The following is a 16374-nucleotide window of genomic DNA, read 5'->3' on the forward strand; positions in this document are numbered from 1 at the left end:
TATTGTCCTCTGCCCTACATCTCTCATATTGTCCTCTCCCCCACATAATGTCTTCTCCCCCACAGCCCTCATATTGTCCTCTCTCCTATATCCCTCATACTGTCCTCTCCTCCACATCCCTCATACTGTCTTCTCCTTCATATCCCTCATACTGTCCTCTGCCCAACATCCCTCATATTGTCCTCTGCCCTACATCCCTCATATTGTCCTCTCCCTCACAACCCTCATGCTAAGTATGGGAAAATCCCAGCGTACGACGATGGGAAAAGGAGGGGGGGGGGCAGCAACTAGGGAAAGGGGGAGTGGAGACCCCTAAGCAGATCTAACAACACCCTGACTCCCCTATCGTCCCTAAATAGGTTCCGCACCTATCGCCGAGCAGGATACCTTAGCCTGGCTGACCCTAGAGCTAGGCCCTAGGTAGGGAGGGAGAGGGGTGAGCACTAGTCAGCCCCACTGCAACTAAAGGCAAACAAGGGAAACGTACAAGGGGTGCACTTAGCTTTGTGATGACACCAAAGTGATAATGACTACAATCCACAAAGGAACTCCAAGGAGAATCTAGCCGACTGCTAGAATTCCAGATCTGAACAGAGGAATTAACTCTAGCACCAGCAACTCTCTGGAGAAGAGAGTATTTAAAGATCCAGCAAGGGTGTGTCAATTAGCATCAGAAGGTGGAGATCACTGCTGGGTCCGAGAGAGAGAGAGGATGATGAAAGGAACAAGAAGGTGTCAGCAAGACCTTCTACAGCCGTATCCAGAATGACTGTCAAATCTGACACAGCCGTGACACATATTGTCTTCTCCCCATATCCCTCATATTGTCTTCTCCACATTCCTCCTATTGTCCTATGCCCCACATCCCTCATATTGTCCTCTGCCCCGTGTACTGGGAAAAAAAAAATAAACCACACTCGCCTCTCCGTTCATTCCTCGCAGCATTGCTTCTTTCCTCCTCGCCGGCAACTTTCTAAATGACACAGGCACGTGCACACCTGTGTCATAGAGAAAGTGCCGGGTAGGAAGCAGAGGAAAGGACCCTGCCGCTCCGCTGACATTTTCTCCTGTAGGCAGTGGAGTTTCAAGATAGCTCCCTGCCCGCTACACATAATGAGGGCAATGGCCATGGGCCCCACGAAGCCTTGGGCTCAGAGAAACAGGCCAGAATGCCCTCATTATTAGCTGCCCTGCAAGGGCCTCCCTCCACCTCTGGGCCCCGGTGCAACTGCATCGGCTATATGTCCGCCCCTGGCTGTGGGGGCATCATATTGTATTTAGCATACCTAGTTTCCAAATCAGATATTTGAAATACATTCATTTTAATCATTTTCAACACATATGTGTAACAGCCAATAAAAGTGTAAAGTAATTTATAAAATATTAAGTATTTTTTAAGTCAAGAAATTCAGTGTAGATGTAAAAGACAAGCTCATTCCTGTCTTGTTTTGATATTTTGACCTTTCACACTAGGGGGAACAGCTGCTGACAACTGCCATGAAAACCTAATGCACTGCTAGCTTGCATTACGACTGCTCTAAATGTGGGCGGGATCTGGTCACGTGTCTGACATCACTTTTCCCCTCCCTTTCTTGCTGTCTGCAAAAGGGGGGGGGGTAAAGTTTAGGATCACAATACTGTTCCATTTTGTTGGTGACTGCAAGGTAATAATGACATGGACAGTGTCACGAGAACTGGTAAAAATTTAGTTTTCTCTGATAAGATATATTACAAAGTTTCTTATCTTTGTATTATTCATTTATGAAAAAGCAAATAAACTATAGTTACTCTATATATGCTTAGATAACACGGTTTCTACTAATCAGGAGATGGAAAACATGATCAAATAGGCAGAGAGTTAGGGCTGAGAGAAGACTGAAGAAAAGTGGTCAGGGACAAGCCAGGTCTATACCATCAATCACAATAAAGAACAGCTGTGCACACAATGGAAATCACAAATACCTATTACTGAGCTCATGGGACCTTATATAGCATAGAATCATAGAATGGTAGAGTTGGAAGGGACCTCCTGGGTCATCTGGTCCAACCCCCTGCTCAAAGCAGGATTCACTAAATCATCTCAGACAGATGTCTGTCCAGCCTTTATTTGAAGACGTCCATTGAAGGGGAACTCACCACCTCTCGTGGCAGCCTGTTCCACTCATTAATCACCCTAACTGTCAAAAAGTTTTTTCTAATATCTAATATGTGTCTCCTCCCATTTAGTTTCATCCCATTGCTTCTAGTCTTTCCTTGTGCAAATGAGAATAAAGATGATCCTTCTACAATGTGACAGCCCTTGACATATTTGTAGACAGCTATTAAGTCTCCTCTCAGTCTTCTTTTTTGCAAGCTAAACATTCCCAAATCCTGCAACCGTTCCTCATAGGACATGGTTTGCAGACCTGTCACCATTCTGGTCTCTCTTCTCTGAACTTGTTCCAGTTTGTCTATGTCTTTTTTAAAATGTGGTGCCCAAAACTGTACACAGTATTCCAGATGAGGTCTGACCAAAGAGGAGTAAAGACCGATAATGACTTCACGTGATCTAGACTGTATGCTTCTGTTAAAACATCCCAGAATTGTATTTGCCTTTATTGCTGCTGCATCACACTGTTGACTCATGTTCAGTCTATGATCTATTAGTATACCTAAGTCTTTTTCACATGTACTGTTGCTTAACTCTATTCCTCCCATTCTGTATATGGTTTTTTCATTTTTATTGCCCAGATATAGTACTTTGCATTTTTCCCTGTTAAAAAACATTCTGTTGGTTGCAGCCCACTGCTCCAGTTTATTTAGGTCTTTTTGAATCCTCTCTCTCTCTTCTCTAGTATTAGCTATCCCTCCTAGCTTTGTGTCATCAGCAAATTTAATCAGTTTACCCTCAATTCCTTCATCTAAATCATTGATGAAGATGTTGAACAATACAGGTCCCAGGACAGAGCCCTGTGGTACCCCACTTGAGACATTCATCCAGCTGGATGTGAAGCCATTTACAACCACCCTTTGAGTCCGATCACTAAGCCAGTTATGAATCCACCTAACAGTTGCCTGGTCCATTGCATACTTGGTCATTTTTTCAATAAGGATGGTGTGAGATACTTTGTCAAATGCTTTGCTGAAGTCAAGATATACTATATCTACAGCATTTCCCTGATCCACCCAGTCAGTGATTCTGTCATAGAAGGAAATTAAGTTAGTCTGACATGACTTGTTAGTTACAAACCCATGCTGACTCTGGTTAATCACTTCATTCTTATCCATGTACTTACATACATGTTGTTTAATAATTTGTTCAAAGATCTTTCCTGGTATAGAAGTCAGACTCACCGGCCTATAGTTCCCTGGGTCCACCTTCTTCCCCTTTTTGAAGATAGGAACAACATTTGCTCTTCTCCAGTCTTCTGGGACTTCTCCTGTTCTCCAAGAATTTTCAAAGATTATGGAGAGTGGTTCTAAAATTTCTTCTACAATCTCATTCAGTACTCTGGGGTGTAATTCATCTGGACCTGGAGACTTGAACTCATTTATGTTAGCTAAATATTCCCTCACAATCTTTCTGTTTACAGATAACTTGGATTCTTCTATTCCTTTAAAAGGACAGTGAAGATCAGTTGATGTTACATTTTCTTTCTGAGAGAAAACAGATGCAAAATAGGAATTAAAAAGTTCGGCCTTGTCAACATCCTCTCTTACCATTTCTCCATTTTCATCCTGTAAAAATCCTATAGCATCTTTGACTTTTCTTTTACTTTTGACATACCCCCAAAATCCTTTTTTATTGCTTTTGACATCTCTTGCAAGCCTTAATTCATTGTCAGCTTTAGCTAACCTGATACATGCCCTGCAGGATCTGCAGACAGCATTATAATCTTCTTTAGATATGCCTCCCTCTTTCCATTTAATAAACATTTCTTTCTTTCTTTTTAGCATGTGTTTAAGTTCTGTGTTCATCCATCCTGGTTTCCTTAAATGCTTCCCATTCTTCCTACTTTTCGGGATTGTTAACGATTGTGCTTTGAGAATCTCATTTTTAAAAATTTCCCATCCTTCCTGGACATTTTTGTCCTTAAGGACATCCAGCCATTGGATCCCTCCTATTCTCTTTCTGAGTCTCTTAAAATCTGCCTTTCTAAAATCTAACCTTGAAGTTTGAGTCTTCACATGTCTTCCTCCTCTAGTTATCCAAAATTCTATAATAGCATGATCGCTGCCTCCTAGGGTCCCAGCCACCTTTACCTCCTCAACCATTTCCTCCCTGTTTATAAGGATTAGATCCAAAGTAGCAGATCCCCTTGTTTTCTCCCCTACCTTTTGGAAGATAAAGTTGTCAGCAAGAGAGGATAAGAATTTGCTTGACCTGTTAGTTTTACTTGAGAGAGATTCCCAACAAATGTCTGGATAGTTGAAATCTCCCATGACCACTACGTCATATTTTTTGGAGAACTTGGTCATTTGATATATAAAGAGTTCATCCATATCTTCAGCTTGCCCAGGTGGCCTGTAGTAAATGCCTACAATGGTGTCCTTTCCGTTGTTCTCTCCTTGTATTCTTACCCAAACAGTTTCCACAGAACTCCCAGTCTCTGAAGCTTCAATCTCTGTGCAGATATACGCTTTTCTAACATACAATGCGACACCTCCTCCTCGTTTATCAAGTCTGTTTCTTGCAAATAAGTTGTATCCTTTTAGCCTTTTATTCCAATCAGTGATTCCAATGACATCATATTTCTTTTCCTGCATTAGTAGTTCCAATTCTCCTTGTTTGTTGCCCACGCTTTGTGCATTTGTATAAAAACATTTTAGTTTGTGATTGGTTTCTCTTCCTCCCATATTTTTATTTAGATTTTTTTGTCTTTGTTCTTTCTTTCCATTTCCAGTAGCAGAGATCTCAATAGTATTTGTCAGCTGTATGGCTTTTTCTGGCCTTTTGCTTCCCTTCCCACATTGTTCTAGTTTAAAGCTCTCCTGATGAGTGTAGCAAGGCGACTTCCAAATACATGTTTTCCAGTCTTCGTAAGGTGCACCCCATCTCTAGCAAGTAGTCCATCGTATAGGTAATTCATTCCGTGATCCAGAAATCCAAATCCTTGTTGACGGCACCATCGACGTAGCCAGTTGTTCACCTGTAGAATCTTATTCCACCTCATTGTTCCATGGTCATCCACTGGGAGGATGGATGAGAAGACCACCTGCGCTCCCAATTCTTTCACTTTCTTGCCTAAGTCTTCAAAGTCACTGCAGATGGTTTCCAGGTCCTTTCTTGCGGTGTCATTTGTCCCCACATGTATTAGCAGAAATGGGTAGTGATCTGTAGGTCTGAAGAGTCTTGATATCCTGTCAGACACATCTTTAATTTTTGCTCCAGGAAGACAGCACATTTCTCTTGAGGTTATGTCTGGTCTGCAGATAGCGGCCTCTGTTCCTCTTAACAGGGAATCCCCCATGACCACCACTCTCCGTTTTTTCTTCACAACATTCTTCTTTCTCCATCCAGGAGGATTCTGAGGGCTTACAAGGTTATTCATTGCTGGCAAAGTCTTATCTTGCTGTATTTCTTCACGGTTCTCCTGCGTGAGAGCCTGGTACTGGTTCCTGAGCAGTATGGGTGCTGACTGCCTCTCGATCCTCCTGCTTCTGTGGGTCACATGCTTCCATTCCTCTGTTTCATCAGGTGCAGTTCGAATTTCTTCTCTTTCTGAATCATGAAGAGATAATTCTGCTCTGTCTAAGAACTCTTCACCTTCCTTAATGATTTTCAAGGTAGTTAACCTCTCTTCTAGATTTCGCAACTTTTCCTCCAACAGGGACACAAGCTTGCATTTCTGGCATGTGAAGTTTGGCTTTTCCACTGGCAAGTCTGTGAACATGTAGCAGGATATGCAGCTCACCAAATGGCTCCTGGACTCTTCCATGTTCTTACTGTTAATGTTCTGAAAACAGTGAAAAATGCTTCAAAATGCGGCGCGCGGTTTACCGATGTCCTCTTTTCAGCTCCAACAGCCAAAATCCAGTGTTCTTTGAGCTCGCGGAGACTCTTCACTTACCCCAAAATGCAGTGGGAATATGCAAATTATCTCCTCAGGACTCCTCCCCTGGCAGACCACAAAGACTTTACCATCCCCACTGATCCACTCTCCCCATCTGCTACTCATCTTCTATCTCTAACCTCCTCTCTCGGCCTTTCGCAGCTACTAACTCTCCAGCTCATGAAGACGAGAATACACTGGTCCTGTACTTCTCTCACCTCTGATCAGATAATGATTTTACTAATTGTCCCCTCTCACTCTCAGACCTCAGTCTTCTATTAACTCTGTCAAAATTTTCCAGTCCACATAGGACCCCCCTATGCACTGCTCATACATAAATCTACCTGTGATCAATACCCAATAACTATACCTGCTGATCGTGCATGTGTGTGGGGTCGGAACGTTATTGAAGCCACTCACCTCTAAAGCGGGAGAGGCTTCTGACAAACTCTCCTGACAACCCTTTTACCGTGATTTTCATTTTTGAATTAATCATTTTTTTGTTATATAATCAATTATTTTTCATATAAAATTAAATGCACTATTTTTTCTTTAAAAAATTATTACATTTTTCTGCAGATACTAGAGGCGGACATTTTCATTTGCTGGTGTGGAATAAACCTGGGTAGAGAACTGGAATAGAAAAGAGAGAGCGCTACCTGAGTGTAGTAAGTATAATAAAATTATGAGATATTGAGGTACGTTTTATATGTGCTCACCTGAGCCGGTTGTGCAAGTTTAGGCACAACTCTAGTTTACAATACCATAGCAATGGGGGTCTCCATCAACGGTTTGCAGCTCGTCCGGAGGCTGTGGATGCGTGTCTGTCCTTGCCTGAATAGTTTCCTACACGTAGATATAGGAAAGGAATTAACCAGGAGGCGCTCCCATTAGAAGGTGAAGTTCCCGGTGAGGAACTTAAGTTAGTTGGATCTGTCCTGCTGATCAATCGTCTATGCAGCCCCACCGGGGTGTAAGGCCTCAATGTCATCAACATTCTCGCCATCCGAAGAGAACGTGTGTATGTGTCTGAGCTCAACACCTACACACTTCAAATTCGGCAGCCTCTGGGCCTAGGAGACTAGAGTCAGGGTCTGACAGCATCTCCTACACTGTGGCTGCCTCTAGCTGTGACCTTGGCGTGCCCCCTGGGCTGTCCATGGCACAATTGTGGGGGGAGCCATGAGTCATTTTTTTGTAGCTCACAGCTACAATTTCTTTCTGATACTGCTCACAGTACTCAGCACAAGCGGTGACAGGAGATGCGGTGAGCGGTGAGTCTCAGGATAGTGATAAGCAGCCTGGCATTGTACTACTACATTGTACTATTACCGTGCTGTTCTCACTGTTGGAAAAGTCACAGCTGCAGCGCTGCTCTGATTGGTGAGATCAGGACTGCAGAGGTGACTTGTTACAGCGGTGAGAACAGCTCGGAAGCCTGGGATTAGTAGTGCGATGTCAAAGTGCAGACCACCACCACAGTCACTGCAGTGGTCCGAGCACATCGGTATTATCATCACCCTGCTGTGCTCTGAGCACTGACTGAGCTCTGCTCTTGCGTTACAGACATCTGAAAGAGGCTTACACTGACAAAGCAGGGCCGTGTATCTAATGCCATCATGTGTGATACAGCCCACAGTGCCACGTATCTAATGCCAAACATGCGTGATACAACTGGCAGCGTATTTAATGCCCATCATGTGTGATACAGCCAGCAGAGCAGTGTACCTAACCCCATCATGTTTGATACACTACACTGAGTCATGCATCTAATCCTAACACATGAAGTTCGCATATCTAAGCGCAGCATGTAATACAGTCAGCATATTCAATCCCAGTGCGTGATACAATCTGTGTATGCAATATAGTCCACATATCTAATTCCATTCTTTGTGATGCACTCCCTTGAGGCCTGTATCTAATTCCATCATGTGATACACTCCGCTTATCTAATCCCAGTGTGATACAGTCTAGGTATCTAACCCCACTGTGTGATACGTTGAGCAGCACCAACTAACAGAATCGGTGCTGCCAGTTGTCCTTTAAATAAAAAAAATGTTGTCCAGTAAGCAAAAAACTGATCCATAACAAATGAAAGAAAAGCAGATGGCTAATTAACGAATCCTTTTTCCAAAGTATTTCGAGGTAATCATACCTCTTCCTCAGGACAAGCCACAATGACAGAGTACAACTTGCAAAAATGTGGGAATAAATGGATAACACATTCAATAAAGAGGCGAGTAGAAACGGTCCACTGTGGTCATATGACCAGCATACTACGTCATCTTGTCTAAAATAATCTGTAACAATGAAGAACAGTTATATAATATTGAAGAGAAAGCAAAGTGAAATTCAATAAAAGGTAAAGGTACTCCGTACACGCTTGGCTCCACTCAGAACACGTCGTACACATACGGCTCCGCTCCGTACAAGTCATACACACATGGCTCTGCCCCGTACACCCGGGGCTCCGCTCCATACACCTCAAACACGCGCGGCTCTGTTCCGTACGCCTAGTACACGCGCGGCTCCGCTCCGTACGCCTAGTATACGCGTGGCTCCGCTCCGTACGCCTAGTACACGCGTGGCTCCGCTCAGCGCACCTCGTACACGCGCGGCTCCGCTCCGTACGCACTCGGCTCCACTACATACACCTCATACACACGCGGCTCTGCTCCGCACACCTCGTACGGCTCCGCTCCATACACCTCGTACACATGCGGCTCCGCTCCGTACACCTCGTACACACGCGGCTCCGCTCCGTGCGCACTCGGCTCCACTTCATACACACGCGGCTCCGCTCCGTACACCTCGTACACACGTACGGCTCCGCTCCGTACACCTCGTACACACACGGCTCCACTCCGTACACCTCGTACACACGCGGCTCCGCTCCGTACGCCTCGTACACACCCGGCTCTGCTCCGTACACCTTGTACACACACGGCTCCGCTCCGTACACCTCGTACACGCGCGGCTCTGCTCCGTACACCTCGTACACGCGCGGCTCCGCTCCGTACACCTCGTACACGCGGCTCTGCTCCGTACACCTCGTACACGCGCGGCTCCGCTCCGTACACCTCGTACACACGGCTCCGCTCCGTACACCTCGTACACACGCGGCTCTGCTCCGTACACCTCGTACACGCGCGGCTCCGCTCCGTACGCCTCGTACACACACGGCTCCGCTCCGTACACCTCGTACACACGCGGCTCTGCTACATCCACACTGTAAACCCCTCCTGACCCCACACATAACCTTCCCCTCATCCAGCACCATGACAACCAGCACAGCAGAGTCCTGCATCCACTGAGGCCCCTGATCATGTGACCCCTGACTCCTCCCCTCCTGTGACCTCATCACAGGTCCTGTGTGCACAGAACAGCCATATATGTGGTGGCGGCTCTGCAGGTGGAGGTATGTGGAGAGACCCCATTACTGGGCGCAGGGGGCATTACAGGGGTATTCCCATCTCCAAGATCCTATCCAAAAATATGTAGTAGGTGTAATAATAATAATATTAGCAAATATCTCCAATTAGAAATGTAGTACAGTATTTTTGATTCGCTATGTCTTTCTTCATGTACAGGCATCGTAGGACCTTACGTATCCATGGTTACGTCCACTGATAAAGTGATAGTTAGCTAGCTACTAGTGGTTGTAACTATGGAAAGAGACATAGCGAATCAAAAAAAACTATACTACATTTCTAATTGGAGATATTTGCTAATATTATTATTATTACACCTACTACATATTTTTGGATAGGATCTTGGAGATGGGAATACCCCTTTAACCCCTTCAGTGCTGAGACCGGTTTGGGGCTTTAGTATTCTTTCTTTTTTTCTGATAGATACATACGACCCAGCTATGGAATAAAAAGTCAGGAAACACGTATTGCATAGTACATTGCCCTTTCTTTCTCCCCACACACAGTATAATGTTCTCCCAGTACCGCCATCCCCGCACATACTTATTATGATAGTACAAGTTGCCCCCCACAATATGACACCACCCACCTCCTAATATATAAACCCTCCCCTCCCCCATTCCTGGTGCAGACACAGATGACCCCGGGACACAGCACCGACCTCCGGGATCAGTTCCCCAGTCTGGAGATGTGGATCCGGGCCGGGGGGGCCGGTGCTATAGATGTATGTGGGGCTGTTTTCTGTGGTATGAGCTGTACATTGTAATGGAGACATTCTGGGGACAGATTATTCCAGAAGTAGAACTTTTTATCGGCCGAACTTTCCTGTGATCTCTATAAAAATGTTTAACATTTGGCATATAAGGTGCACTGTGTGTCTCACGCTTCTTTTATGGTGTTTTATAAGCGTTGTTGGTGCCAATTGTATTTTGTAACATTTTAACACCATTTTTTTTTCTGGTCTGTTTCATGTAATTTAGGGAAATTGAAGGGGAAAATCACAAATCCCTGAAAAACGCATCATATCCAGAATAAAAAATCAAAATCATTTAACACTACATGTAGATTTTACCTCAAGCTTTTCTGTGTGTATCAGATATGAGATCTAAAACGGTAAAAGATCACCACAGCCCAGGGAAAACGGGAAACATTCATACAGGCGGCTGGTGGGACTGTAGTCAGTGACTTACTCTGGATACATATTTTTATAGATCTGTAGTAGAAAATGAAGATGTCGTCCTCATCATGAAGTAGTTATTTCTCCTGTCACGTGTAATGAATATCTCCTGCAGTATTGCTAATGCTGATTCCAGTGTCGGTAAATGAGACGAGAATTAACGTTATGGAAGATGAGTCTATGAGAAACGTATTCAGCTGCAGACTCCGAGGAAGAAACTACTTGTTATCTGTGACCTAAAATATATAGGATTTATTAGTAGATGTAAAGAAACTGAATACTGTAAAATAGTAAATCTCATATGATTCCCCTTATTATCTCCAGTAATTGTAGTATTACACAGGATTCTTTATGATGTGACATCGGCTCATTTTCTTCCCATTCATATTCCTACAATATTGGATCCCCTCAGTGAAGATCTTATGTATAGGAAACATTTTCTGATTTACTCATTAAGGATGGATAAAGAGAAGGACAAGATGGCTGAGAGGATATTACATCTCACCCTAGAGATCCTCTTCCGGCTTATTGGAGAGGTGAGAGATTTTGATGACGTTACATTACATCATTCTTATCTATGGGAATAACAGATGGACAGAACTGGAGAGGTGAGGACTCTGGAAATGTCTGTAGTGAGATTTATTAATGTGTCTCTCCATAACTAGGATTACACAGTAGTGAAGAAGACCTCTAATGAGCGCTGTCAGGACCTGGTGTCTGAGGGATGGGGAAGACCACCGAGTCTAATCACTAGGCCCCCACCTCACCTCCTGATACATGAGGACATCAATGACCTAAAGATCCTAGAACTCACCTACAAGATGATTGAGCTGCTGACTGGAGAGGTGACACTGCTGGTAATGCTGGGAAATTATACAGTAAAGCTATGAAGGGATCGGGGGATGATGGTATCATTGTGTTTGTCAGGTTCCTATTAGGTGTCAGGATGTCACCGTCTATTTCTCCATGGAGGAGTGGGAGTATCTAGAAGGACACAAAGATCTGTACGAGGATGTCATGATGGAAGTTCCCCAGCCCCTCACATCACCAGGTAATAGACAGGACTAAATGCACACGGCCTATAATTATCTGTTTGTAAAGAATCAATTCAGTTCCTCTATGTGTTTCCTTTAGTTCTGTCCAGTAAGAGAACGACACCAGAGAGATGTCCCCGTCCTCTTCTTCCACAGGACTGTAAACAAGAAAATCCCAATGTTCCTCAGGATCATCAGGTAGATGGAGAGAAGGTGTCATGAGATCTCCCCTATGATATGTAGACCGCTGTGAAGGTCTTGTGCTCAGTCTTGTTTTATCCACCAGTATTATATGTTTTATACTTGTGTAATGAGAACAGTGGAGATGGCAGGATTAGAGCTGATAATAGATGTGACTTCTCCATCTATCTGTGACTTTTGCAATATTTGTTTCAGGACAAAGATTTGACCCATATTAATACTACAAAGACATATGTGAGGGGTAATGAGCGGTGTAAAGAGGAGATTCCTACATATGACTTCCCAGGTGAGTAGTAAAAAGTATATACACAGAAGTCACAGATTCTTCTCAGCAAAGTAGTACCACGGCACTCCTATATATAGTGCACAAGTAGGAGCCTATCCCTTGTAAACTATTGAAAAAAACTTGGCACTCGTAGTAAATTGGAGAATATTTTAAATATATTTATTTAAAGTGCAGGCAATCCAAAAAGTGAAGACTTTTCAGTCAGGTGACTTTCATCAGTACAACAGACCGCACAAGACAGAACATATATATGCTTACGCTGTGGGTGAGCAGTATGGACTGCAATGGCAGGAAGCTTTAGGGGAAGTTTTGTCCTTCACCCAAAACTGTTTAAATTACTTTGGCCATTGAAAGCCCTTCTTCTATAGAGCTTACAACCTGGAGGATCCACCTACCCCCTGAAATTAGAAGATGCTGACCCTTACCTGCCCAGATCTGTAAACTACAAAGCCAAATTACAGTGTACGTAGAATTTGCTGACAAATTAGAAAATCACTTAAAGAAAATTATTATAAATGGTGTCTAAGAGAAAGCGGAGTGTAAGGGTATGTGCATATTGAAAACATGCGGCTTCACCGCATGCTATCCATTCCACTCGTAGAATTTCTCTTGTGGAGACCAGCTTCTCCGCAAGAGAAATTGACATGCTGCGGTTTGTGGAGACGCGCCTCATGTCCGTCTCCGCGGGTGATCCGCAGAAGCACGGGAACGCATAGTGGGAATGAGATTTGTATAAATCACATCCACTATGCTGTAACATCTGGCCACTGCGGATTGCATGCAGCGCAAGTGTGCTGCGTCCAATCCGCAGCGTTTACTGATCATCTGCACATACCCTAATGATGCTGTTGGCTTCCTAGAATTCTGATATCTTACTGGATGAATCTTCCTTCTCTCCCTTTTGTGCTGCTGAATGTGCTCATCTGGTCCCTACTAATGTTGAGCGAGTATGTTTCATTAACTCTTTCGGCGAGCACGCTCGGGTGCTCGCCGAGCATTTTGGCGTGTACGGCATTTCTTTTTCTGTCGCCGCAGCTGCAAGTGTCATGGCTGTTAGACAGCTGTGACACATGCAGAGATTGCCTGTCAAACGGGCAATCCCTGCATGTGTCACAGCTGTCTAACAACCGTGACACTTGCAGCCGCGGCGTCAGAAAGAGTTAATGAAATGTGTTCGCTCAACACTAGTCCCTACAAGATCAGGTACAGTCTTTGTGGCTAAAGTTCACTTTTATGATCGACAACATTAAATGTGCAGTGAGAGCCAAGTATGAATTTCTGTACAATAACAACAGAGTTTCCCTTTATCCTAACTTTTCAATTTCTTTTAAAACCAATTAACTTCAATGAGGATTGTGGTAGATAGCACAAGAAACATTACACCTTTGCCATGATATATATCTAAGCTGTGTGGCTGATGGTTATAATATACATTTATTCATTTATGCAGGAGATTTGCTGGCTCGTGCCCTGGTTTCATGGCATCAGTACACGTTATAAGCTACATTATGTTTTACAGATCACTAGTGTTGAGCCTTCCAATACTGAAATATCGGGTATCGACCGATATTCGCGGTATCGGAGTTCCGATACTGAGTTCCGATACTTTTAGAATATCGAATACCGGAATCGGAAGTTCCCATAATGCAATGAGCCAGTTTCATTTTATTCAGCCAATGAGGATCCTAAGAAGTGTGGGCACATCCTGTTATGCATGTTAGGCATGTTAACTAATGGCATGGCTGTGATTGGCTGCTGAAATTATGTCATGATGCACTATAAAAGCCGCCACCGCCATTTTGGGTTCACTCTGCTGTGAATTCAGTTAGGGATAGGACGCTGCTGTTCTGAGGGACAGTTTGAGCTAGCGATTTGCTTTATTGTGCTTTACCCAGGCTACTTTATAAGCTTTCTTTTGCCTTTCAGCGCTAGTGCACAGTTCTCTGCACTGTTCACGGCTGTCTGCGAGGTCTCTGTGTGTGAGTGCAGCTGATGCTGTAGTGTGTTCTGCAGCCACGTCTGGTTGTAGTCCGCTCAGCGTGCCTCACTGCCTCATACATTGTCCTTTTTTGCATTAGTGCTGCTCATTTTTCTTGATTTCTCCTATTAGTGTGGTTCTATCTCTATCCAGCTAGATTGCTTCCAAACACACTATATAGGAGTAGATAGAGAAGCTTTCTTTTGCCTTGCAGCGCTAGTGCACAGTTCTCTGCACTGTTCACGGCTGTCTGCGAGGTCTCTGTGTGTGAGTGCAGCTCACGCTGTAGTGTGTTCTGCAGCCACGTCCGGTTGTAGTCCGCTCAGCGTGCGTCACTGACTCATACATTGTCCTTTTTTGCATTAGTGCTGCTCATTTTTCCTGATTTCTCCTATTAGTGTGGTTCCATCCGTATCCAGCTAGATTGTGTGCAAACAAACTATATAAGAGTAGATAGAGGAGCCTTTCTGCAGCCTTGTGCCCTGCAGCCCCAGCCAGATTAGTATTAGCCTATTTTTTGTAGCCTCATCTATTGCATTGTAGGTTACCTTCCTGCATTGTAATAGCTCCAAAAAGTTTGTGATACTATCGGTTTTACATCTTTGGGCACATCCAGTGTCGTTTTGTGAAAAAAAACACGTAAATAAAGTTCACCAAACACTCCACTTTACAGTTGTGTAGGCCACATTAGCTCATATTAAAGTCTAGTCCACATTTTATGAAATTAGTGTTTCTTATACCTGTTAGCAGCTGTTCAGGAATAAGCACACTAAGCCCTTAGTACTCTTCTGCCTATCTTTATCAGTCTACCAAGATGAAGAAGGCAGGGAGTAAGGCTCGTGGGCGTGGGCGTGGAGTTTCTGCAGGGAGAGGACGTGGGGATTCTGTGCCTGCTGCGGGCACCAGTGACTCAGCATCCATCAATTTTACCAGGCAACAGTCCTTTATGCGCAGCTTTGTAGGAGCTCGCTGTACCCCACTGCTGCGGGAGGACCAAATTGAAGCCGTTGTCGGATGGATGGCAGCTAATACATCGACTTCAATTAGTTCCAGATCCTCTCAGGTCCTGAGCACTGAAGAGCACCCATCTGTCTCTTCACCACCTGCCAATTTGCCCAGGCAGTCAGAGAGCCCTGGACAGGAGCCATCTCTACTTCTGTTCTCTGAATCTCTTGGCTTGGAAAGAGGGGGCCAGCCAAGCAGAATTCTAGAATTAGAAGAAGAGGTAGTATGCAGTGATGCGCAACCGCTTTGTCTCTCTGAATCTGAAGAGGCGGGTGGGCCAGTGCCTATGGTCAGCACAACTCAGTACGCATCTGATGATGAGACTCAGGTGCCACTTTCTGGTGCTTACTGTGCTCTCGAGACTACCCAGGAGAAGCAGTTGTTTGAAGAGGATAGTGTAGATGATAATGTCCTTGACCCATCATGGCGTGAGGTACAAGAAGGTGGTGGGAGCAGCTCTGAGGAAGAGATTCCCCGAATGGCCCAAAAAGGAGGGAGAGGGAGGGGGCAGACTTGGCTGCCTGTAGCTTCCACTTCGGCACCCATTAGGAGCATGCATCTTCCAAAACCCAAAGCGGGCGCTCCCAAGACTTGCAGTGCCTGGTCCTTTTTTGACACAGTTGCAGATGACATTTGCTTTGTCAAATGCAAGCTGTGTAATCAGAAAGTGAAAAGAGGGAAAAGTGTCAGCAACCTCAATACCACAAATATGTGAAAACATGTGCGGACCAAGCACGTGGTGGAGTTACAAAAACACACTGAAGACCTAGGCCAACCTACAGCGCCACCTACCACCTCTTCAGCTCGTGTTGTAGCCTCTTCCTCCAGCTCACACACAGCTGGTTCGGCTTCCGAACAGGATCGCCATGGAAGAACCTCTGGCCCTGTTGTACAGAGACACAGTGTCATTCCACCCACAGCACCACGTTCCCTGTCATCCTCACACTCCCAGGCCAGTCTACAGCCATCGGTAGCACAGGCATGGGAGAAAAGGCGCCCATTCTCGGCAAACCACCCCCGAGCACAGGCTCTGAATGCTGGCATTGCAAAACTACTGTCCCTTGAAATGCTATCATTCAGGCTGGTGGAGACTGACACCTTCCGTAACTTGATGGCATTGGCAGTCCCACAATACAACGTGCCCAGCCACTTTTATTTCAGCAGGCAAGCCGTCCCTGCCCTGCAACAGCATGTGGAGGGAAAAATTAAACATGCACTACAAAACGCCGT

At 44.7% G+C, this 16374-nt stretch overlaps 1 protein-coding gene across 3 annotated transcripts in view; it reads left to right on the forward strand.

The window, feature by feature from the left end:
• The first annotated feature begins 9383 nt into the window (after positions 1-9383).
• The window catches only part of LOC141271850 (gastrula zinc finger protein XlCGF66.1-like), a 341588-nt gene continuing 334597 nt past the window's right edge, over positions 9384-16374 (forward strand). Inside the window, exons 1-6 of one of the 3 annotated variants that reach the window (XM_073682043.1) lie at positions 9384-9450; positions 10444-11176; positions 11306-11485; positions 11568-11691; positions 11775-11872; positions 12071-12161. In XM_073682043.1, the coding sequence (XP_073538144.1) occupies positions 11063-11176; positions 11306-11485; positions 11568-11691; positions 11775-11872; positions 12071-12161 (607 nt within the window). In that variant the 5' untranslated portion in view covers positions 9384-9450; positions 10444-11062. The remainder of the gene's footprint in view (positions 9451-10443; positions 11177-11305; positions 11486-11567; positions 11692-11774; positions 11873-12070; positions 12162-16374) is intronic. The other 2 variants (XM_073682044.1, XM_073682045.1) reach the window with 2 other exon arrangements.

Source organism: Phyllobates terribilis, unplaced genomic scaffold (assembly GCF_046119375.1).
Source record: "Phyllobates terribilis strain yellow unplaced genomic scaffold, ASM4611937v1 Scaffold_5__5_contigs__length_657084704, whole genome shotgun sequence".
In the NCBI taxonomy this organism is placed as follows: domain Eukaryota; kingdom Metazoa; phylum Chordata; class Amphibia; order Anura; family Dendrobatidae; genus Phyllobates; species Phyllobates terribilis.